Raw genomic sequence first — 22,156 nt, 5'->3', positions numbered from 1 at the left:
GAGTCAACAGGGCCCGCCGGCCTGCCATAGGTCCCTCGGCCGAGGGGTAGATCAGTCTTTCCACCTGCTAGCCACTTGGCCACTTGGCCACTACGTGACAAAAGGTGAAAGTCTATAAATACTCCTCTACTCTCATTGAGTAGAGGATCCACAATTTAACCTAAGAATCACTATTCACCTGGTAATATCTTCCTTATCTCTCTACAATACGTACTTTGCCAAGTAACAACAACTTACCTCTCTAAGTTACTGACTTGAGCGTCGGAGTGAGTTCGCTCGGCCCAAAGCCGAGCCCTCAGTTTGTTCATCGTTTCAGGAGACCGCAAGGAGGATTCAACCAAAGACGTCATTCTACAAGCACGGGTGGTAACTTATAACTGCTCTGGAATTACACCCGGAACAATAGGCATTGGTCTTAGCAGGGCTCATCTGCAGACCAGATGCACTAGAAAAAGTAGCAAATGAACGAAGACGAATCATAATAGAATCAATATCCCCCTTACTGAACAGGATTAGGTCATCTGCAAACATGAGGTGAGACATGTTCATCTTGCTACACAGGGGGTGATACTTAAAGGGCATACTAGTAGTGGTATGGTGCAATACCCTACTTAAGTATTTCATAGCAATAGTAAACAGTAAAGGGGACAAAGGGTCACCTTGCCTCAAACCTTTTCCCTCCTTGAAATGTCCAAACACTTCTCCATTTAACACCAAAAAGTAGGAAGTTGTCTCAACACACTCCATTATCATATTTATAAACTTTTGAGGAAGATTCAGAGCAATCATCATCTATTTTAGAAATTTCCAACTAACTGAATCATAAGCCTTTTCAAGATCTACCTTAAGCATAAACCTTGGAGACGCAGCTTTCCTTTTATAGCATCTTATAATGTCTTGACATATTAAAATATTCTCTACAATACTTCTTCCCTGAATAAATCCCCCCTGATTATCACTGATAATAGAAGGTAAAACTTTAGCCAGTCTGTTACACATCAGTTTAGAGATACACTTATATACCACATTACAGCAAGAAATGGGTCTAAACTGAGTGACATTCTGAGAGAGATCAATTTTTGAGGTCAAAGTGATGGGGGTATGATTAATTTGTTTAAGGAATTTGCCATTAAGAAAGAAGTCTTGGATAGACTTACAGAATAGCTCCCCCACCACATCCCAAGCATCTTTGAAAAAAGCACTTGAATAGGCCAGTTGCCTTTTGAGTAGGAATTGAAAACAACACTTGCTTAATTTCTGCATTAGTTACTGGCATCAGGAGAAGAGCCTGATGTTCAATAGTTCATACCCTTCCCATCTGAACAGTAGACAATGACACATCACTAGTACTAACATCAGCCCCCAACAATTCCATATAGAAATCAAGGAAAGCATTTTCAATATGAGTAGCATCCTCACACAAATTCCCCTTCACATCTTCAATTTTCATAATTTTATTCTGCACTTGCCTATTTTTGATCAGACTATGAAAGTACTTGGTATTGTGATCCTCTTTTTCCATCCACACAGCTTTAGATTTTTGGATTAGATACTCATGAGAAGCCTGATCAAGGAACCTGAATGCACTAGCAGCCTCTATTTCCTGTTGTACAAGACCAGCATTAAGAGGATCACGCCAAAGCTTTTCCTGAATGTGTTCCAGAATCATTCTAGCTCTAGTAGCATTATTCTCCACATCAGCAAAATCAGTTTTGTTCAAATTCTTCAGAGGCATCTTAAGAGACTTCAACTTTTTAGTTAATCTGAACATGTTGCTACCATACCAATCTTTATCCCACACCCGCTGCACACACTTCTTAAAATCCTCTAACTTACTCCACATATTATAGTATTTAAAATGTCTTCTCTTCTTGGTGTCATCATTCATACTCTAAACCACACACAAGGGGAGTGATTAAAGTTACCCTCACAATAGAAATAAGCATGCACAGTAGGGTTCTAATTGAACCACCCATGATTGACCAAGACTCTGTCTAATCGACTATATACTCTGGTAGCAACTTCTTGTTTATTGTTCCATGTACATAGTGACCCACTAACAGGACAATCAGACACTTCACAGTCATCCACATAATTCTTAAAGTCTTCCATTTCTTCAGTTATACAATTGCCCCATAACCTTTCCATAGGTACCAACACAGTATTAAAGTCCCCGCAGATTACCCAAGAGCCATGAATATACCTTTTAAATCCACACAGCTTCTCCCACAAAGCTTCCTCTCATTTACATCATTAAAGGCATAAACCATGGTCATATGAAATTGAGCTCCAATACCCATATCAGTAACCTCCATGTGGATAAATTAAGCATCATACTCCAAAAATTGAACTTGGAACATGGACGGATTCTACAAAATCCAAACTCTACCCTCTTTATGATATTGTGTATTAGTAAACACACACTAGGTATTACACAGATTCTTACTGAATTTAGAGACAAGGGTTTGATCTTTGTCTCAAGGAAGCCAAACAACCCAATCTGATGACGATGAAGGAACCATTTGATAGTATTTTGTTTAGATTGGCTGTTTAACCACCTAATATTCCAGAATCCCCAATTATACATTACCCCCAGTTAAAGGTGATGCACTACCATTTATCTCAATTCCTACTCTTGGGGTCACATTATTAATAGAATCCATAAAAGTGTGAGTTCTAAATTCCATAGAACTTAAGCCTGCTTCTACCACTTCTTGTCTATTGAGCCTAATAATATTACGAGCAGGGATTGTCACCATGTGATACTTCCCATTTCTACTCCAAGAGACCTCAAATTGATTACGTTTTTCAGTAGAGGTGACAGACACATCAGGAGAAGGAGTATTAGGACTATCAACTGGAGCCACAATGGTGTAGATACCTCATTTCTGCACCTTCTGCAAACCACCCGGTGATGATTGGGCCGCATGTTTGGTATACGGAACGATTTGTGACAGTTCGTAAGTTTATCGTCGAGTGGTCGCTCAAACACTTGTGTCTACCTCTTAATTGTCATCTACGTGCCGATACGGTCGTTTTGGCAGTAATTAGAGTACATTTGGAGTCCGGGTCAGAAAACCGTCTTTATTTTCTAAAACCGAGTCAGAATGTTCTGGAATGTTCCAGATATTTCTATTCCATATTTTCCAATCTTTTTATCTTTGGTAAAATATCTCCCGTAATATTCACACAAAATATTAAAGAAACGAGATTGATCCGCTATTCCATAATAGAAACGCGGAAATCTTTCTTCCGCAGGAGGAAACCACTGAGGAAAGGACGCAGCAGGTGCTGCGCCTCTTCCAAGGGACGCAGTGCCTGCTGCGCCTCTTCCTCAGTCCTTTTATGCGTATTTTCCGTATCTTTTCGAGATTCACTTCCAAAGTTTCTCCGAAAACCCTACTTCCTCCATGTGATTAGTATAAATAGAGACCTTCGGTCCTCATATTTCTCACGCGAGTGTCCGCCCTTCTCTTCTCCCTTTGCATTCTAGACCACATTCTTACTTTTTGGCGTCTACGTGCTTGAACTTTCGACCACGTAAGCTCGGATCCTTCTGAGTACCAGCCTCGTTTTGCATGACCGACCAATTTGACCAACTCCACATCAATCAACATTAATCAATCTTATTCGTCTTCCTCCTAGAGGGCACTTTCGTCTACATTCGAGTCGAGCATCACTAAACGTTAACTTAGTTCATCTCGTTTCGTCAAACATGTAAGTCTGAGGGTGTATAATCCTTCTTTTGTTTATTGTTCTTAATTTTTGTATCATTATTGTAAGATTTATGTCGAAAATACGCTTAAAACCGATTTATAAAACCTTGTTTTAAAACCCTTTTTACGGATTATCAGAAAACAACTGTCGATAAAGGACGCAGCAATTGCTGCGCCTCTTCGAAGGGACGCAGTACCTGCTGCACCTCTTCGTGAGGCTGCCGCAGTTCCTGCTTCCTTTCTTCTTCCTTCGTCTTTTGTTCGTCCCTTTGTTTTCGTTTTGTTATCAATTGTTCATCGTTTTATTAACATAATCATTCGAGTATAGTAATTTTAACGCGTTAATAATTCATTGTTGATTAATTCATCTTTTAAATCCCGACTTAAATCCCTTATAATTCATATTTGCGGGTTTTCGACATTGAAATCAATTCGGGTTTTAGAGGTTCGATTTACCCATATTGAATCTCTAGAATTCATCTTTGATAAATTTGTATCTGTTATTTACCGTCACCATCATTAGTTCGTCATTAGTAATCTGTTTAGTCTAATTAATTTGATTAGTTTGTTAATTTGTAATTAATAACCTTATAAATCTTGTAATATTTCGTTCTAATCAGTTTCATTCATGTTTTATTGTTTTTATGACCTTAATCACATGTAAATAATATGTTAATCACTTTCATCCGAGTCAAATATCATTAATCAACCATTAAGTTCACCAATGAATATTAACGAGTTGCGGTTCCGGCTTCACAGCCAGAACTCAACCCAGGAACAGATGCAGCGACTGATGCGCCTCTTCCAAGGGACGCAGCTCTGCTGCGCCTGTTCCCGGTTGATTTCTGTCTCTGAACTTCTGTTTCTGCTTTGACCTAGTTTAGCTTACGTATTTAATTAACTATTAATCGTATTATCGCCTAATATCTGTTCGTTTATTTATTTATTCTTTCTTTTCTAAAATTATCCGTTTTAAAAGTATTTTCGACATGAATTAATCCAATGTAATTATTGTAATTTTTCTTTATTATATTTTCATTGTATTTCTTTTATTGTATTGCTTGTATGCTCTCATATGTAATTAACCTAAATTTCTACCTCGACCTAATTGTATGTTAAATTACGTGTTAACCGACTTAGTTAATTCTCACATGCTAGGATTAATTTATTGGATGTTGCATTGCATGCATATAATCGACAATATATCGGGTATAGACAATTTTCCCTAATCATTAGTAGAGGCCGCTATTGAGGCTGGCGGGATTAGGTGTTCGATCAAAAGAGCTTCCTAATACGTACCCTCACCCCTTACTCCAGATCTCTGTGAACATCCGTGTTCATTGGCATTCACGAGAGTCATTCTAGACATAGAATGCTAAGGGTAACGAGTGCTTAGTGTTCATGTCATTACTTTGTGTCTTGACATGACACGAGGTATTCGAACGGTTTCCAATTTTCCACAATAAATTGGTGGCGACTCCACAAATGCAAACAAACCAAGAGTGAAAAGCTTGCTTCGCTTTTCGCCCCCGTGGACCCGTGTCCACAAATGGTATGGACTACAACAGGAGCAACAGAAATAGAAATAGGAACTTTACCAGTTTGTTGTTTTGTCCTCCATTATTTTCTCTCCATCTGCTTCGTGACCACTTTCTTCACTCCAAGCTTTTCTTTCCTACAATTAGAAGAGTCATGTCCAATACCCTTACAATTAGTATATGCTATGGGTTTCCATTCAAATTCCACTTTCAATTGCACTACTTGCCCATCTACATCCAGAAATTTAACATACTCAGAAATAGGTTTTCCAAAAGGAACATCAAGCATAACCCTAGCAAACCCCAACTTAGTTTTCTCAGTAGTAGCGTCATCACTGCGTACAAATTTACCCATTAAACCAGCAATTTTGGGAAGACATTTACCCCAAAACTTGACGTGTAAGTCATGAATTCGTACTCAAACCGGAACATCCTCAACAGCCTCCTTCACGAGTTCAACCTCTTCACTCCATGGCCGCACAATAAGCGGTTTTTTGTCAAAGAGGAAGTGACCTTGCTGAAGAACTTAAGACTTAGCTGCAGCCGATCGGAAACGAACGATAAACACACCGTTGGGGCGGAAAGATATTTTGTCCATTGGGAATTACGACCAGAGACGTTTAATGAACCCTTCCAGCAGATCCACTGGTGGATTCGCACCCAAGACAAAACCATATACTGCGTTCTTCCAATACTCCAGTTCTTCATTCACATCCTCAACCGTTACCTGCATCAAATCTTCAGGCTCTTCAGGAATGCTAACCATGGGGCCAGCTTTTCCCTTTCCTTCGCCGCCCTTGAACCAGCCATTCAGAAGAATTGTCTGGTTCAATTGAATCCAAATCATAGGGAGTTATCCCAACAATTTGATTACCATTCGCTATTTTCTGCACCTGAGTAGTCTCCGGGCCACCAATAACCACCAATGAGGACGCTTCACTATCATTCCGAGCATTATTATTGTTTGAATTAGAGACCAGAGGAGGAAATTGACTTTGATCGTTACAATTGATTGCCATTTTTAGGGTTTTTCAATGTTGTATTTCTTTTTCTTTTTTCTCTCTCTATCTCTACATCTCACTTAATAAACAGCTACCCATCTGGTGACATGAATTTAAGTCGGTTGTATCTCACTAACTACTACTCGTACATAACTTGAACATTTAGAACACCCAATCTACTATATAACTCGTGTTATGATTGTAAGATAATCTTGGTTATATTTCTTAAACAAATTAACGTATGTATTTGTTTTGGCAAGGTTAGAACATAATAATCATAGATAAATAAAGAGTCTTACAAACTAGGGGAGGTGGGTCAGGGACTAAGGGGAAAAGAACATTAGTGGTAGCTAGGGTATCAAATTATCAACCAAACATAAATGAGTTATAAATGAGGGAAAATACAAAATAGTATCCCAAATAAAGTTGTCACTAAAGTTACTTTGATCTTTAAAATAAAATTTGGCAAGCGCAATCTCCAACTGCGTTTGTACACCTCTTCTCGAATATAACCTGCATCGATAGGGAGTCTTTTGATTATTTCCTACACTCCACAATAATGTTAACAAAGGGATCATAAGGGGGTACACATCGTTCATTTATGAAATTACCCTCTTTGTCTTAATTACAGTATTTATTTGTCTTTCATTAAAATACCCCTGACAAAGAGGAAGTAACAGTTAGAGGAAATCAGAGTGAATAATAAAGCTGCCCGAATAATGAATTAGAGGAAAAATAACCAATTCATGGACTATACAACCAGTTGTATATGTTGTACGGTGTAGAATCTGAGCTTTGTGATAAAGTATCCGAACTTTATGTTAAAGAATATGAACTTTATTAGAAAGTATTGGGTTTATCTATTTACACATTAAAAACATGAACTTTGAATTACCTCAGAAAGAATACATATAAGTTCGGATTCTTATACCTTAGTTGTACAATGCTTATGGTACAACTGGATATATAATCCTATTTGTGAAAAACAACTTATCTAACTCAAACCACATCAATTTGGTTGCTCGACGTACAAAAAAAAGAAGTCCATGTATCCAAAGTTGATGGAGAAAGAATAAAAGCACAAGAATTGAAATAGTGCATCATGGACAAGTAATGGTTAGTCCGAAGTCTAAGACCTTTGTCATACATAATCACTACTAACGGAGAATAAAATCCTAAATAATAATAATAATAATAATAATAATTAAATAATAATAATAATAAAAAAAATAATGAATTGAAATAATGCATCATAGACAACTAATAATAGGTTCTTCTAACTTAATCAAGGTCTCGTGTTCGAGCTTGCGAATGTATTAGTGTTAGAACTCGTGAGCGGAGCATTAATGCCCCTTGTAATCCTACACGGCTCGAATCAGGATTAAACCAGATAATCTACACCCAAAAAAAATTAGTTAATGAAATCAAGTTTTTAGACTGCACCTAATAATATTTAAGAGAATGAATCATCACAAAATGAAAGGCCGGCCTTGAACAACAGCTAATAATGTTAGTGACATTATCCCACGACCATGTCCTAAACTCTTAAGCTAATTAAGGTCAATCTATCATTCTCACCCTTTGCTACTATTTCATCATTTCTTCATCAATTTCTTAGCCCTATTTCATCTTTTCATCTTATTCCATTTTCGGGTTTTTATTTATTCCTCCCAATAATCAATGATCATAATCTCTTAACCCATAAATTGAGCAAGAAACAATGTTAGCTAACCCTAGTAGAAAAACCCAAGATTTTAGGGTAAAAAATAATAATGTTGTTTTTATAGTTATAGTTTTCTTAGCCATTATAATTTTGGTACAAGTTGACATTGTTTCTTGTGATGATGCACAAACCCTTCTGAAATTCAAAGAATCCCTTACAAATGCTACTGCCCTAAACAGTTGGAACATATCCATTCCACCTTGTACAAATGGTACAAGGAATTGGGTAGGTGTCCTATGTGGTAGGGATAATGTGACAGGATTACAACTAGAAATGATGGGGTTACAAGGCGATATAGACATGGATTCACTAGCTGAAATATCAAGTTTAAGGTCTATAAGCTTGATGAACAATAGCTTCAATGGTCCAATGCCACCCATCAAAAAACTAGAGAGGTTAAGGGCATTGTTTTTGTCAGGAAACAACTTCTCCGGCGACATTAAGGATGATGCATTTAAGGGTATGGATATGTTAAGGAAGGTGTATTTAGCAAACAATTCATTTAGTGGTGTAATTCCAACATCTTTGGCTGAATTGCCATTACTTTTGGAATTGTCAATTGCAAATAATGAGTTTAGTGGTAATATTCCAAATTTTGTGTCTGAAACTTGGAGGTTGGTTGATCTTACAAATAATGCCTTTGTTGGTGATATTCCTTCTAGCTTCACCAACTTGAATTCCTCTTCATTTCTTGGTGAGTTTCATACTCTTGTACTTCGTTTTTTTTTTCTTTTGGAAAGAAAAGAGCAGTTCATTAATAGAACGCTTTTTTTTTTTTTTTGTTCCTTTTCCATATGTTGCCTTTTAGATAATGTATCTTATCATATTTTTGTTCCATTGATTAATTAACATAATAATAAATGAACATGAAATTCATTTTATCAAGTATCAATTGCCATTTTAGCTAGTTTTATCAAATACTTAAGAAATAATCAGTACTTTTTATGTTTTAGCTGCCTTTCAGCTACTTTACTAACAATATTATTAAATTGAAATACTAAGTATGACACGTAAACTAGATAAGGGAGTTTCAAGTGATAGACTAAAGAATGGAACAACCAGAAAAGAGTGTTTGAAACAATCGAGTAGGACTACATGCATGGATAATTTCTTGTGGAGTGTCTTGTTCCGATCACAATGTGGAGTAACGGATATTAAAAGGTTCAAAACCTTTTAATAATATGTTTTGGGCTAATTATACTTTGAAGAGTTTCTAAGTTTAGTCACTCTTAGACAATTCTTGGTGTTACGGGAAATAAGACTGTTGGCTCTACTTATGTCTCTTACTCATTAATCATGTTTAAGAAATTATGTATGTATTCCCTTCCATTCTTTGAATATGCAACATTTTTTTTTTGGCACATTCATAAAATTGAAACATTTCTACCTTGGTCATGTTTTTTGGAGATAAAATGATAGTATAATACCTTGCATGCACCATATAGTTACTTCTTACTTCATAGTAGTTCATATGGTCACTTCATAGCTAGTACCAAAGTAGTTCATATTGTCAAAATGTCATCTTGTTAACCATGAAAAATATAAATGGTTTAGAATGGATGGGACGAAGTATTTAATGATAATGGCGGTTCTAGGATTTAATAGATCGGTGGCAGACTAGCAGTACATGAAATTTTTGGCTATGAAAATCAAATTAATAAATAACAAAAAATTCTTATTTGATCGAGCTAAATATGGAGCATAAAACAAGTGTAAAATAGCATTTTAAATATAAATTGCTCACTATAAAAACTGAATCCATGACCTTCAACAAATAAATAATACTCCGTAAATAAAGCCACAAACATCAAACCACTAGACCAATGAAGCTAATTATTTTGCTTCTTTTTAAAAAAGTTTAATTATTTATTGGAAATGAAGGGGTTCAGATGCATTCATTAAACCCCAATAAAAACGTCAATATAATGTTTAAATGGATTATCACAAAATTCTCTGATAATAAAAATATTATTCGGAGTTGATATGAGTTTATATTGGAAAAAAATAATGAAATACAAATGATATAAGCCTAAATACAGAGAAAAAGGATTACGCATATAAAGTAGTACCTCAGACTAGCAACAAGACCGTGCATGGAACTAACACTCAATAAGACCGTGCATGGAACTAACACTCAATAAGACCATCATTAGACGTGGTATCACGTTTTGGCATAATATAATTGACCAACCAACCCCTATAATTAAAGACTAGCAATGATTAAGACATATTATTAAGGACGTGTAGTTCTTGCAATTATAAATTCACAAAATCTCATTAGAGACGGCACGTATCCGTCATTTTGAGTGACGGATATCATTTCCTCTCACAAATGACCCAAATAGAGGAGAGAGAGAAGCACATGGGGGTGCCCCGCCTTATCCCCCTATCCGTTTTGTGAGTGATATTACCTGTCACTTACTCCGACCCGTCTTCAGTAAGACTAATTGTTATAAATTAAAGGGTGGCACGTAACATTTTTGTAAGACCACCTAATATATTCACTTTCATTATAATTTTTGTGACGTAATTTGTATGTCGATCTATAATATAGCCGTCTGAATATTTTTTTTGGTACGAATGTAGCCGTCTGAATATTGAGAGGGACAAAAAAAAAAAGATCCGCCAACATTATGAACTACGGAGTAGTATGAAGTATCAATAATTTTTTTTAAGACTGATATATCAGTCTTAAGCTTAAAATAGATCAAGTATCATTCCATATGTGCATATAAGACAAATATATTGCTTATTCTCATGCATTCTGCTTGTTCTTTTTTTTTTATTATTATTCTAATTATTTGACGGATATATCCGTCTTAAATGGGAATTTGTGATGAAGTATATAGTGCATATGTGAGGTCAATACCTTAGCAAGCTAGACAATATAGCATACTAATTAATCCAAAAGTGAAAAATATATACATGTCTTCAAGTTTGGGTGAAACTACTTTAAAACATTAATATTATGTGAAATTTAGAAATGTTTTGTAAAAAAAAAAAACATAAAAATACTCTTTGAAATTTTTCCCAAGTTTTAACCGTTAAATTTCTGTGTGTTATCTAAACAGGAAATCCAGGTTTATGTGGGAAACCATTAGCACCATGCATACTTCCTCCGGAAATTAATTCAGGTTCGTTATAATGATGATAGTAGTTTAGTAGTATCAATAACAAGAGTAAACACTAAATTTGACATATATGTACATCTTAATAATTACAAATAGCGTGAAACGGAGTTAAAACAAGTCATATATCTGGTTAGTAATGAACATCAACGAGTGCAAAAGATATAGTTTGAATTCATTAGTTTCATGCCTAAGACGGTCTGACAAGAGACTATCTAAAAACTTAATAATAATATAGTGTTAATTGGTATGTGATTCTATAAACAGGAAATTCAAGTTTATGTGGGCAACCATCAACACCACCGTGCAAGCCGAAAGCAGCACCCTCGAACTCACACGCAAAACTAATAATCATAATCATAACATTTGGACTACTATTCATCATAAGCATAATATTTATGTTTACAAGAAACAAAAACAACAAAATGATCCATCAAAACTCAATAACAATGAGAGACATTGAGAGGTTACCAAATGAGAAGCATAACAAGAAGCAATCCAACGGCTCCGAATTATACCAAAATAATCAATCAAGGGGATTAGAGAGGCCAACAAGCTACAAAAAGAGTGATAATGGTAAACTAATCTTTTTAAGAAATGATAGGCAAAAGTTTGAGATGCAAGACTTGCTCAAGGCCTCAGCTGAAGTGCTTGGAAGTGGGAGTTTCGGATCGTCTTATAAGGCTGCCATTGTTGGTGGACATACCTTTGTAGTGAAGAGGTTTAGGCAAATGAATAATGTAGGTAAAGAAGAGTTTCAAGAACATATGAAGAGACTTGGTAAATTAAGACATACCAATATACTTCCTCTTGTTGCCTTCTTTCATAAGAGAGATGAGAAGCTTATTATCTCTGATTTTGTTGACAATGGTAGCTTGGCCAGTCATCTTCATGGTATGTTTTTCGAATTCATCTTTGCAATTTTCGACCTAATTTTCATTAGTCCGTCGTCATTTACTCGAATACCCTTTGGGCTTGAAGAGTAGTTAGTGCACAGGCTCCTCCATACCATGTGCTAAACTCACTTGTGAGATATCGGAGGCTCTCAGGACTTGAACCTGTGACCTCTTGGTCACGCTGGTTCTGATACCATGTTGAGAAGACCGTCCCATTTATACGTACTGTCCAAATGATTTTCATTTTATTTACTAGGTTGAATGAATGTATATTGGTTAACAAAAATGTAGGAAGACGCACCGAAGATCAACCAGGGCTTGAATGGTCAACTAGGTTAAAGATCATAAAGGGGGTAGCTAGAGGGTTAGCTTACCTCTATAGGGAGCTTCCTCAACTAGCTCTACCACATGGACACCTTAAGTCATCCAATGTTCTCTTAGACGACAGTTTCGAGCCCTTACTCTCCGACTATGCACTGGCCCCACTGATCAACAAAGACCACGCGGAGCAAGTCATGGTCGGGTACAAGTCTCCTGAGTTCATCCAAACCAACGAATCAACCAAAAAGACGGATGTTTGGTGTCTTGGCATACTTATACTGGAAATACTAACAGGTAAGTTCCCGGCTAACTATTTGAAGCCGGGGAAAGGTGGGAATGATGACTTATCAGCATGGGTAAACTCGGTAGTTAAGGAAGAGTCAACAAGTGAGATGTTCGATATGGAGATGAAAGCGTCTAGGAGTAGTAAAGGGGAGATGTTGAAATTGTTGAAGGTAGGAGTGTCGTGTTGCGAATGGAATGTAGACAAGAGATGGAGTTTAAGGGAAGCAGTGCAGAAAATTGAAGAGTTGAAAGAGAGGGATAATGATGATGAAGTAGATTTCCCTTCATATGGAAGTGGAAGGGAATTGTATTCTACAATTTCATCAATTTCTGAAGAAAATGTTTCTTTTAGGAATTGATCCAAAATCAAAAGGGTTTTTCTTAAACTTCATTTCAGGGAGCAGTTTGTCACAAATAGGTCTGCAGTACAAACGTAAAGAAATTGTAATGTATTTTTAAGAATATATACTCCCTCCTATTCTCTATTTTCTTCCCTATTTCCTAAAACGGATTATTCAGGTTTTCTTCCCCTTTCCTTTTTTGGAAACTTTTAATCTTATTTTATTCATTCCTCTCTCCTATCACCAAACCCCACCCAACTCACAATTTCTTATTTAATTCATAATTATTCATTTCTCTCTCCTATCACCAAACCCCACCCAACTCACAATTCCTTATTTTATTCATTTCTCTCTCCTATCACCAAACCCCACCCAATTCACAACTCATATTTTATTCACTTCCTTAAATATTGTGCCCCATCCAAAGGGGAAGAAAAAGAAGAATAGGAGGGAGTATATAATTTGCTTCAACTCTAAGTTGTTCAGTTTTCGGTTTATCTTATTCTTATATTTTTCTCTAGGGTAAAAAGTTCAAAAGTGAGGAAAATCCTTCAAAATAATACCAGTAAGAAAAATTAAGTGCAAGTCTCCTAAACACAATCGAACAATAATTTCACGTTATATGAGCAACAAGTTTTGTTTAATTAAGACGGTCTAACAATAAGTACCGGGTGAAATTATAGAAGAAACGATGGAGAACGTCGCAAATACTTTGATATCCTGCACATAGTTATTGATTATTAAGCTTTATGAATCTCCAAATTAGAATGTCATGGTGAGGAAATAATGAAGAAAAGAGCTAATTGCACCCAAAGATTGTTTAGGTTGATATACGAGAACATCAACGTGCAATCGAAACTACCACAAGCACAAATTATCTATTGAACCTAATATGAAGAAGGAAAATTCCCGATTTCTACAGGCAAAATGTCTAACAATGAAGAGCTGCTTGACAAGGGGTAACAGTTAAACAAACTATAATAGCCTTGTGTCAATCGTAAAAGCTACAAAATTGGGAGCACAACTTCAAAACATAGAATGACCTTCCTTCGCATTACAGGCAATAACTGACCTTTAGGCCTGGAGAGGGCACGTGGAGCAGGGGAGTGGTGAGGTTTGCCCCTTCCTGCCAGGATGGCTTGATAAGCAAGCAATCAGGTGCCAACGTTTACGACTTCATATTTACCTGCCTCTTGAGTTTTTACCACTTAGCTTTCGCCTCTTTCCACCCTGCTTTTTATCCTCTTGTTTATTATGCGGATCAACTTCTTTAAACGAAATCGGAGGAATTATAACACCTGATTTCTTCAGAACCTGGGTGGAACAAGCGCAATGTTAGCCATCAAAATGCGCACTACTACTTTTTCAGGGTCACATTAGAGGGAGCAGAGAGATGAACATACGGCTGGCCGAATAAGAGCCCCAGCAACTGTTGCTGGGTTAAATTCAGGGCCAATGGGCATTCGGGTGCTGCTTTCAAAGACACCGTTCGAAATGAAATTGTAAGGTAATGAAGTTGTATACAGTTTCTCCTCCTGAAATGTTCCAAAGTAACCATGAGATCATATTAAACAGTTAGATGACCCACTAAACTAGATCTTGCAAAAATTGACCCAATACGGGTGAAGAATTTGACCAGAACATAATTAAACCCAAGATGACGAGATTTGAAATTATCTAACCCAAAAACAAACTGATTCAATGACTCAAATGAACCACTTTGAAATTATGCCTAAGTTTATTTACATAACAAACGACATAACCTAAATGACAAAACTCGTAGTCACCGTGACCTGTATAAGTGGACAATTACACGCCCAAAACAGACACAAATAGAAATGACCTAATCCATACCAGAGTGCATAAAATACCCGAAAAACCTGAATTAAACTGACCAGACTCGTGCCAGACCCAAATAACCCGTTTATGAGGTCTACACTTTAGTCACGAAAAGAGAGGAATTAATGATCACGTGAGTCCAGTTCTAAAAACAGCAGATCAGAAATGTGCAATAGTAACACTGACCTTATCTAATTTCTCATATTTAATAACATGAAGAGATGAATTAATGATCACATGAGTCTAGTTCTGAAAAAAGAAGATCAGATATGTGTAGTAGTAACACTGACCTGCTTATCAATTTTCTCATATTTAATAACATGTTTAAGAGATGCATCTTCCCTTTTCTTCAAAGCTGCTTCTCTACTCCGCTTGGCAGCTTCGTATTCTTTTGAGATCCAAGAAGGTAACCCTCTCTTTTTCTGGACATCAGTCCACTGACCCCATCCACGAAGCAATCTGGGTTTCTCTGGCTCGGGAATTTCCTCATTGTGAGCACTCTCTTTCGTCTTTTGAAATTCTTCCTCCACGTCATCTCCAGCAAATGCACGTCTTATGAGCTCATCATTAGACGGCAGTTCATATGTTTGCTTTGCACCAGCAGACAACATTCCGTCTACCATATGACCGTCACTGTCTGAATCACTGTCCTCGTCAACTTCCTACCGAATTCCGCAAACAGAAACAATACAATGACATGAGATTAATAAATACAATGACAGATCCAAACATCAACCATCAGTATCTCCATATACGACCATGTAAAACCTCCTTGTTAGTGAAAACAGCTAATTTAATATCAAGAATTAACAACGTTCCATCCATGGTATACTGTGAGAAAATATAGGTCAAATTCGGTATTATTTGCTCACCAAAGTCAACTAGCAAGTTGACAAGAATATAATATGACTTCCGCCAGAATCATCTTATTACCTCTCTGACTTCATCAGGTACAGAAGGCTCTGCAACCTCTAAGGTCTGCTTTGCACTTCCCTTCGGAGTAGGTTCTTTTTGGCCCTTGATACTTTTCATCTGTATGCATAGTTACAGCATAGTTACAAAGCTTTTCACAGCTCATTTGAAAGAAATATAATGAAGAAAAGAGCAAAGCTGTGATGTCTATCACGTGTCAATAAATTTCCCAAACCCAACCAATTCCATATTCCCTCGCCAAATCACCAAGTAACTTACTCCAAGGTATGATGAATGTAGAAGTTTTTTTAGCAAGAATTAATGGAACCGAACAAGTTTAACCACCCCTCCTCTTGTATTGGAAGTAATGCTCTTGTGGTTCATTTGACACCAAAAAAATATAGTAATTTCAACACAGAAATTGTCGTAGAAGCATTTCCATGGAATAGACCACATTAGGAATATATGGTAATTCCAATGAAAAGGACGGCATCGCCAAGAATGATCCACATACATAAGAAACACTAACCTTTTTCCAAGAACCAGATGCATAAACAGACACATCATAACTTTTTCTTGGCTGTGGGTCTTCAACAATTATGCCATTCACACACTGGAAAAAAAATGCTAGAGGTAACCAGGCTGAAGAATAAACATAGTATATAAATAGAAGGAGAAACTAGAGTAGAGTTAAATTACTTTCAGAGCGGACTCCTCGCCAGTCTCCAAGTCTTCACGAAGTACATCCAGATTAATATCGACATCCTTGAGCGAGTGACTACCTTCCACGTGTCCTAAATCAACATCTTCGTCATCTTCGATCATATCTTCATTCTCGCTTCCATAGTTATCAACTTCTGGTCTATGTTTTATCTTTGGATCTTCCGCTTTCTTTTCAGTTGCACCAAAGACCCTTCTCCCACTTGAAGTCCCAGGTTTTGCTGCATTTTCATCTTGCTGATTCAAAGATAAATCATACTCCTCAAGAGCACGCTTGGCTTCTTCACTGGCCGCTTCCTTTCTTTTTTCCAACCCCCGAAGCTATCATCATGTGAAGTCAATCAGAACAATTCAAAACATAAATCAACAATAATGATCTGGGGCTCCCAACATCTGAGTAAGTAACTAGTACTAGTGACTACCAATAATCGTCACATATAGTGATCGGCTGTTTGGGTGGGGGTTGCCTTCTCCCTCAAGTTTTCCATACAATTCTAGAGTGAATGAAACAAGAATTAATATGCATGGGGTTCTAAATCCATTACCCCATGGTATCTCCATTCCAATCCATTCCGACCTTTTGAACCAAACATCCCCTGAGTTCTAAGTTTATGAATAACACGCCTATGCCTCCACAAAAAAAACATATAACTGGAATTGCTTAAAGAACCGAACATTGTTGTAAAGTCGCAATTATAACTACTTCACAAGATCTCACAAATAAAAGTATAACAGCGAAAACCCAAAGGGATCCAGGAAAAATTGTGTTAGAACTTTGTTAGACTAAGAGATTCCGTCTGTGTACTAAATCAAAATAACTGTACGGATATGTACTAAAATAACATGTCAAGCCTTACCACCACCTCCCTATAGATCACAGGGCAAGTGAAGCATGTTGAAAAGATGCGAATATAAGGAGTTGCCTTGTATGAACAAGTCTTCACCTCAAATAATTTAGTATCAGCTAGCAATCTAGCATGACACCGTTGCTAAAAGGATCTAAATGCAAACACTCCCTATATTCCACTATGTTCTTCCCACTTGCTTTTTGAAGGTCAAAGTTTACAAATTTTAACCATCAATATAGTACTCTACAAAATAAAAAATTTGAACATGATTGTCTTATAGTTACGTTTGTAATTCTAGAAATTCTTTCACAAAAGTATATTTTCAATAAAAAAAATAGTTACAATAGAACATGAGAAAAGTGTTGTCTAGGAGACCGTGTTAAAGCAAATGAGAACATAGTGGAATGGAAGGAATAAAAGGTAGAACGGCCATAAGAAAAGGGAGGAACACAAGAAAAATAAAGAGGCCTAGGGCAGACACAAAGAAGTAGTTTCCGAATTACCCAAAATGAAAGTTGCATCGAGAACTGCATCAAAGGACTGCTGCTTTACAATAGAAGAACAGCAACCGCTTTAGTTAGTCATTTTGCTTTATTTCATTATAAATATTCCTTCAATATGACCATAAAATCTGTTGAAGCTCTATGTTAAGTTGGATGCAATTTACAAGAAGTGAAATCATTTATGATTAATATGGCACCAAAGAAAGGTCAAGAATTTCTGCAATTTGACGCATGCAAGCATTCATATAAAAAAGAAGCACCAATAGTACACTGCTTATCTTTTACAAGGTATAGTCAGGATTGAGATCCATAGTAGGGGTAATACTGAAGAAAATGAATCCATAAGGGGAAACTCAAACGAATACATCAAAATAGTTCACCAAAGAGAAAATAAGGGGGGAAAAGGCGAAAAGCAATCCAATCCATTCCAAACGCTCCAACCAAACACCCCCCTAAGAAATATTGGAGAAGAAGCTTATCGAAGAGATTGAACAATTACGAACATTTTGCAAGCTAACTGATTTCTTTAAACTGCACGCAACAAGCAAGTTTGGAGTGCATACCATAAAAGGCAACGAAAATACACCAGAATCCGGAACCTCATCCTCCTCTTCCATTAATTTGAGAGTTTTTTTCTTGGCCTTGGCCACTAATATTGAAGCACCTTCCTCATCTGAGCTATCCAAATCTTCATCATCCTCATAAGCAATATCATCGCTGCTACTATCATCCTTGAAAGAATTCATCTTTCTGGTCAAAAGATTATGTTGATGCAGCTGTTCAGCGATAGCTGCTCGGGTGACATCATCCTGCTTATCCAAACCACGCTCAAGAATACGCTTTGCCCATTTCCCTTGGTTTTTGTGTCTCAATGTCATGCGAGCCTGCGCCAAATTTAAGTAATACCAATATAACACAGCTAGTTGAGAGTTAATAGCATAAACACTTGAGTATGTTTACATAAAACCATAGCACATCCTAGTACTTCACCTCAGCTCTTTTCCGTTCTTCTTTTTCTGCAAGCTCTCTCTCGGCTTCAGGGTCATTTTCTGAACACGCTGCCTTCATTTTATCTTTCTTCTTTATTTTATGATAGGTCTTGGATTTGATCTTGCTAATGCGCTTTGCCTTCAGTTCATGATGAAAAAGAAGGCTCCGCATTTTAGCTAGTCTTTCCTGGCGCTCTTTTACATCTTCCACTGATATCTACAATTGCAGGCAAAATAATTAGTTGCAAGCTAAGCTTACAATCATAGAGAAAAAACAGTAGCAAACACATGAATATATTCCCAACTATCACTCTTCCCAGCCAAATTACGAGTTCGAGAGCTATGCCCTGAACTACATACTAGTAAAATAATAAATATCCCGGAACATTAACTGAATGAAGCCAGGTAATAAAAAAACAATGAGTTCTTTAATAAAAAGAACTTTTTCTTCATTGCAACTAAGCAAACATTTACCCTTTGTTTGGACACAAAAACAAAGGTCAAGCGGGGATGGAACAATGTCATTCGACCTTCCAAACCTTTCCTGTTGAAAGGGGGTATAATTTGCCTCGGAAGGAGACCTTTCCCTTTCTCTCAAAATCCCCCGTCCAAACAAGGGGTGAACTTGCCTCATGGCAATATATAGCAACACAAAGTTTATATGGATACTAACATGACGACTCGACATATTAGCTCGATCTCTTAAACAACCACAACAAAACCATTACCCCAGAACCTCAAGGGCTCCTACAAATTGTTTTAGCCCAACCATTAGCATTCGGAAAAAAAAAAAAAAAAAAAAAAAAAAAATCATTTTTTTAGCATGAAGAGCTGCATACACCCAATAGCCATTTTTGAACAAACTGAAAAAGACAGAATTGCAATTCTAACAAGTCATCACCTTTTTCATTTGACTTTTATCTATACTCTTCAACCATCAAACTGCTTTTTCAAAAACACTACCTAAATAATTGCATTTACATTACAGAATATGATTACATGAAAAACTACTTCCTCTACAAAAATGTTGACTGCCTTTATAATGTGGTGCAAATTTTGAAACATCAACTCTATGGATAAAAAACTCAAATCTGAGGCGAAAGGTTTTTACCTTGTTCATTTCAAGAAGCTTAGTGCCATCATTCTGGTAAGCAGCCACTATTTCACCATCATGCATTAATGATGTAAGCGTCTTCTCATACTGGGTGCGCGGTTTGAACCCAGAAGCTATTGCTCCTACTGTTGGAACTTTGTTTACATTTCTTTGGTCAAAAATCAATGTGGGTGCTTCCCTGTTTCTCTTTACTTGACCCTCCCATTTTGTTAAATCCTCTTTTGTTTTTTCATATGCAGTCCCCCTCTCCACCCTCTCCCTATCTGGTTTGGGAAGAGGAGCGTGAATCTTTATTCCTTTTTCTTCCGTACGTTTAATGTTGTTTCTTACTTTGCTGTAACCAGATTTGCCGCGGAGCGGACCGAGAAGGTCATCAATGGTAATCTGGCCATCACCACTCAGCACGCCATGACTGGGGTTGAATTCAGACTCCGGATATGCCTCTGAAACAACTGACTTTCGTTTTCTCTTCTTGCCTGAAAACGGAAACAGAAGATTATTTGTGCAGTAAACTTTGGTAATTTTAACAAACAAAACGAAGACACAGACATAGATTCCCATTCTGACGCAGACACAAATGAAAACAGAGAAAGAGAATCATTTATTGACGACAACAATAAGAGAGATTTGATTATTCCAACACATAGCTTGATTAATGGATATGTTAAGCAATATTATAAGTTTATCCAGATCCTCCTAGAAACAATTCCAAAGCTGCGTAACATTTGTGAACATTAGAGGGCATATAAAACTCAGCAAACAATCACTACCTATAACCAAAATTCATCGAGGGAAACAAAAGTGTTGACCAAGCCTAGTGAATGTACCTGCAAAACCCTCGGCGGGAATTCCGGTAATATTGTGTAACATTCTAGCATGCCTTTCATCATCATCAGAATCATCATCAGTGTTGCCACCAATATCTTCATCCTCAGACAGTATATCTTCATCCTACATAAGATAAATTATCAAAAGTTACTTTTTTTTTTTTTTTTTTTTTCTGGGGAGGTCCATTAAAGACAAATCACTTCATATATATCAAAAAGTTACTTCATTTTCATGAACCAACTCCTACCTCTACTAGCAAGTCTATCTAATCCATAACGCATTTCCCTGTGATAGATAGACTTCCTCTTACATTCTATGGATAATGAGCTCAATCCTCATCACTTTCCCATTACAAAAAGCATTATTTCTCATACTGTCCCATACTTTCCTACTCAGACTACAATGAAGGAACAGATGTGTACTAGTTTCACCATAACAATCATGAAAAACAAAACTGTATGAATCATTAAATTGCTCAAAAATCACAAGTAAACGCATAACATATAATGAAACCAAAACCTTGAATTTATCAGGGAGCTGATACTCGAAATTATCAACAGGATCATAACGACGATTTTTGGAAGATTCTTCTTCAGCAACCTCTTCTTCATACTCATATATATCATTTTTAACCTCACCTTCATCAGAATCAATTTCTTCATCATTAACAAATACATTATCTTCTAAATCACTCTCATTATCGCCAGCTTTTTTAATGTTGTCCAGCTCCTTTCTCAGCGCCGCCGGCAACCGTGGCCCGCTGGATTTCTTACTTTCTCCTCCTTTTCCATTCTTGTTCTTGTGTTTCTTTGATTTGGTAGAGGTGTTTGATTTAGGTTTTCGCTTTTTGTCCGCCATTGTTGTGAGCAAGGATAGTTTTGGTTGGTTTGCGGCTGCAGTATAAGAAAATCACAAAAACGAGGGCACTGGTATATCTCTAACCGATGGCACTTAAACCCTCTTGCATACTAGGTTGTACCAAAACGGACACGAACATGGACACAAACACGTGACACGGCATTCCATAAAATTTAGGACACGGGAGATGTTATTTAAATTTAATAAAAAATACTCCCCTCATCCCGGTCAATTGTTGTTTTGTTGTTCTTTGGTTTTGACACAAAGACCAGGGAAAAAGGAGAGGACCAATAACTAAATGACAAGTGGAACAAATTGAATGAGAATGATCAAATTACTCATTAAGTTCATTCTTAAAATAGAAAGGACAACAAATGACCGAGACACCCAAAAATGGAAAAGGACAACAAATGACTGGGACGGAGGGAGTATATTTTATAATTATAAACGTTCGATTTTATTTTTATAAAACTAATTGATACTAAATTTAAATAAGTGAAGGTAAAACTTTCCCTTGATTATAACTCATTTTCATTTACCATCCAAACGCATCTTCTAATCAATCTCTTTCGATAGCTCATTTCTCGTTTAAAGAA

General features: G+C 36.7%; 3 protein-coding genes across 3 annotated transcripts; 1 reads left to right on the top strand and 2 right to left on the bottom strand.

Moving 5' to 3' along the window:
• Positions 1 to 1,303: 1,303 nt before the first annotated feature.
• On the bottom strand, positions 1,304 to 2,315 carry LOC141614221 (uncharacterized). The gene is made up of 3 exons (XM_074432979.1): positions 2,185 to 2,315; positions 2,011 to 2,140; positions 1,304 to 1,891 (listed from the first exon to the last, which is right to left on the bottom strand). Exons 1-3 carry the CDS (start codon positions 2,313 to 2,315, stop codon positions 1,304 to 1,306), a joined length of 849 nt encoding a protein of 282 aa, XP_074289080.1.
• Positions 2,316 to 7,975: 5,660 nt separating this feature from the next.
• Positions 7,976 to 13,290, top strand: LOC141614220 (pollen receptor-like kinase 4). The gene is made up of 4 exons (XM_074432978.1): positions 7,976 to 8,672; positions 11,050 to 11,112; positions 11,374 to 12,000; positions 12,294 to 13,290. The coding sequence occupies exons 1-4, from the start codon at positions 7,976 to 7,978 to the stop codon at positions 12,965 to 12,967; spliced, it is 2,061 nt and encodes a 686-aa protein (XP_074289079.1). The 3' UTR covers positions 12,968 to 13,290.
• Positions 13,291 to 13,808: 518 nt separating this feature from the next.
• LOC141612015 (uncharacterized protein C57A7.06) lies at positions 13,809 to 21,669 on the bottom strand. The gene is made up of 11 exons (XM_074430715.1): positions 21,222 to 21,669; positions 20,702 to 20,825; positions 19,872 to 20,350; positions 18,762 to 18,977; positions 18,335 to 18,655; positions 16,400 to 16,741; positions 16,230 to 16,313; positions 15,722 to 15,820; positions 15,079 to 15,450; positions 14,353 to 14,484; positions 13,809 to 14,263 (listed from the first exon to the last, which is right to left on the bottom strand). The coding sequence occupies exons 1-11, from the start codon at positions 21,558 to 21,560 to the stop codon at positions 14,132 to 14,134; spliced, it is 2,640 nt and encodes an 879-aa protein (XP_074286816.1). The 5' UTR covers positions 21,561 to 21,669; the 3' UTR covers positions 13,809 to 14,131.
• Between the last annotated feature and the right edge of the window lie 487 nt (positions 21,670 to 22,156).

Source organism: Silene latifolia, chromosome 11 (assembly GCF_048544455.1).
Source record: "Silene latifolia isolate original U9 population chromosome 11, ASM4854445v1, whole genome shotgun sequence".
Taxonomy (NCBI): domain Eukaryota; kingdom Viridiplantae; phylum Streptophyta; class Magnoliopsida; order Caryophyllales; family Caryophyllaceae; genus Silene; species Silene latifolia.
The sequence above is the reverse complement of the archived record's forward strand: the minus strand, read 5'-3'. Positions and strand labels throughout refer to the sequence as shown.

What these genes read in the sequence shown, in the direction of transcription:
- LOC141614221 (XM_074432979.1), bottom strand. Translation starts at nt 2,315, where the DNA reads ATGGAGGTTACTGATATGGGTATTGGAGCTCAATTTCATATGACCATG. An exon ending in GGTATATTCATGGCTCTTGG is followed by an intron (nt 2,141 to 2,184) that starts GTAATCTGCGGG and finishes ACCTATGGAAAG; the next exon opens with GTTATGGGGCAATTGTATAA. An exon ending in AACAAGAAGTTGCTACCAGA is followed by an intron (nt 1,892 to 2,010) that starts GTATATAGTCGA and finishes TGTGTGGTTTAG; the next exon opens with AGTATGAATGATGACACCAA.
- LOC141612015 (XM_074430715.1), bottom strand. Translation starts at nt 21,560, where the DNA reads ATGGCGGACAAAAAGCGAAAACCTAAATCAAACACCTCTACCAAATCA. An exon ending in TCCCGCCGAGGGTTTTGCAG is followed by an intron (nt 20,351 to 20,701) that starts GTACATTCACTA and finishes TTCCGTTTTCAG; the next exon opens with GCAAGAAGAGAAAACGAAAG. An exon ending in CATCTGGTTCTTGGAAAAAG is followed by an intron (nt 15,821 to 16,229) that starts GTTAGTGTTTCT and finishes CTATGCATACAG; the next exon opens with ATGAAAAGTATCAAGGGCCA.
- LOC141614220 (XM_074432978.1), top strand. Translation starts at nt 7,976, where the DNA reads ATGTTAGCTAACCCTAGTAGAAAAACCCAAGATTTTAGGGTAAAAAAT. An exon ending in GAATTCCTCTTCATTTCTTG is followed by an intron (nt 8,673 to 11,049) that starts GTGAGTTTCATA and finishes TTATCTAAACAG; the next exon opens with GAAATCCAGGTTTATGTGGG. An exon ending in CTTGGCCAGTCATCTTCATG is followed by an intron (nt 12,001 to 12,293) that starts GTATGTTTTTCG and finishes ACAAAAATGTAG; the next exon opens with GAAGACGCACCGAAGATCAA.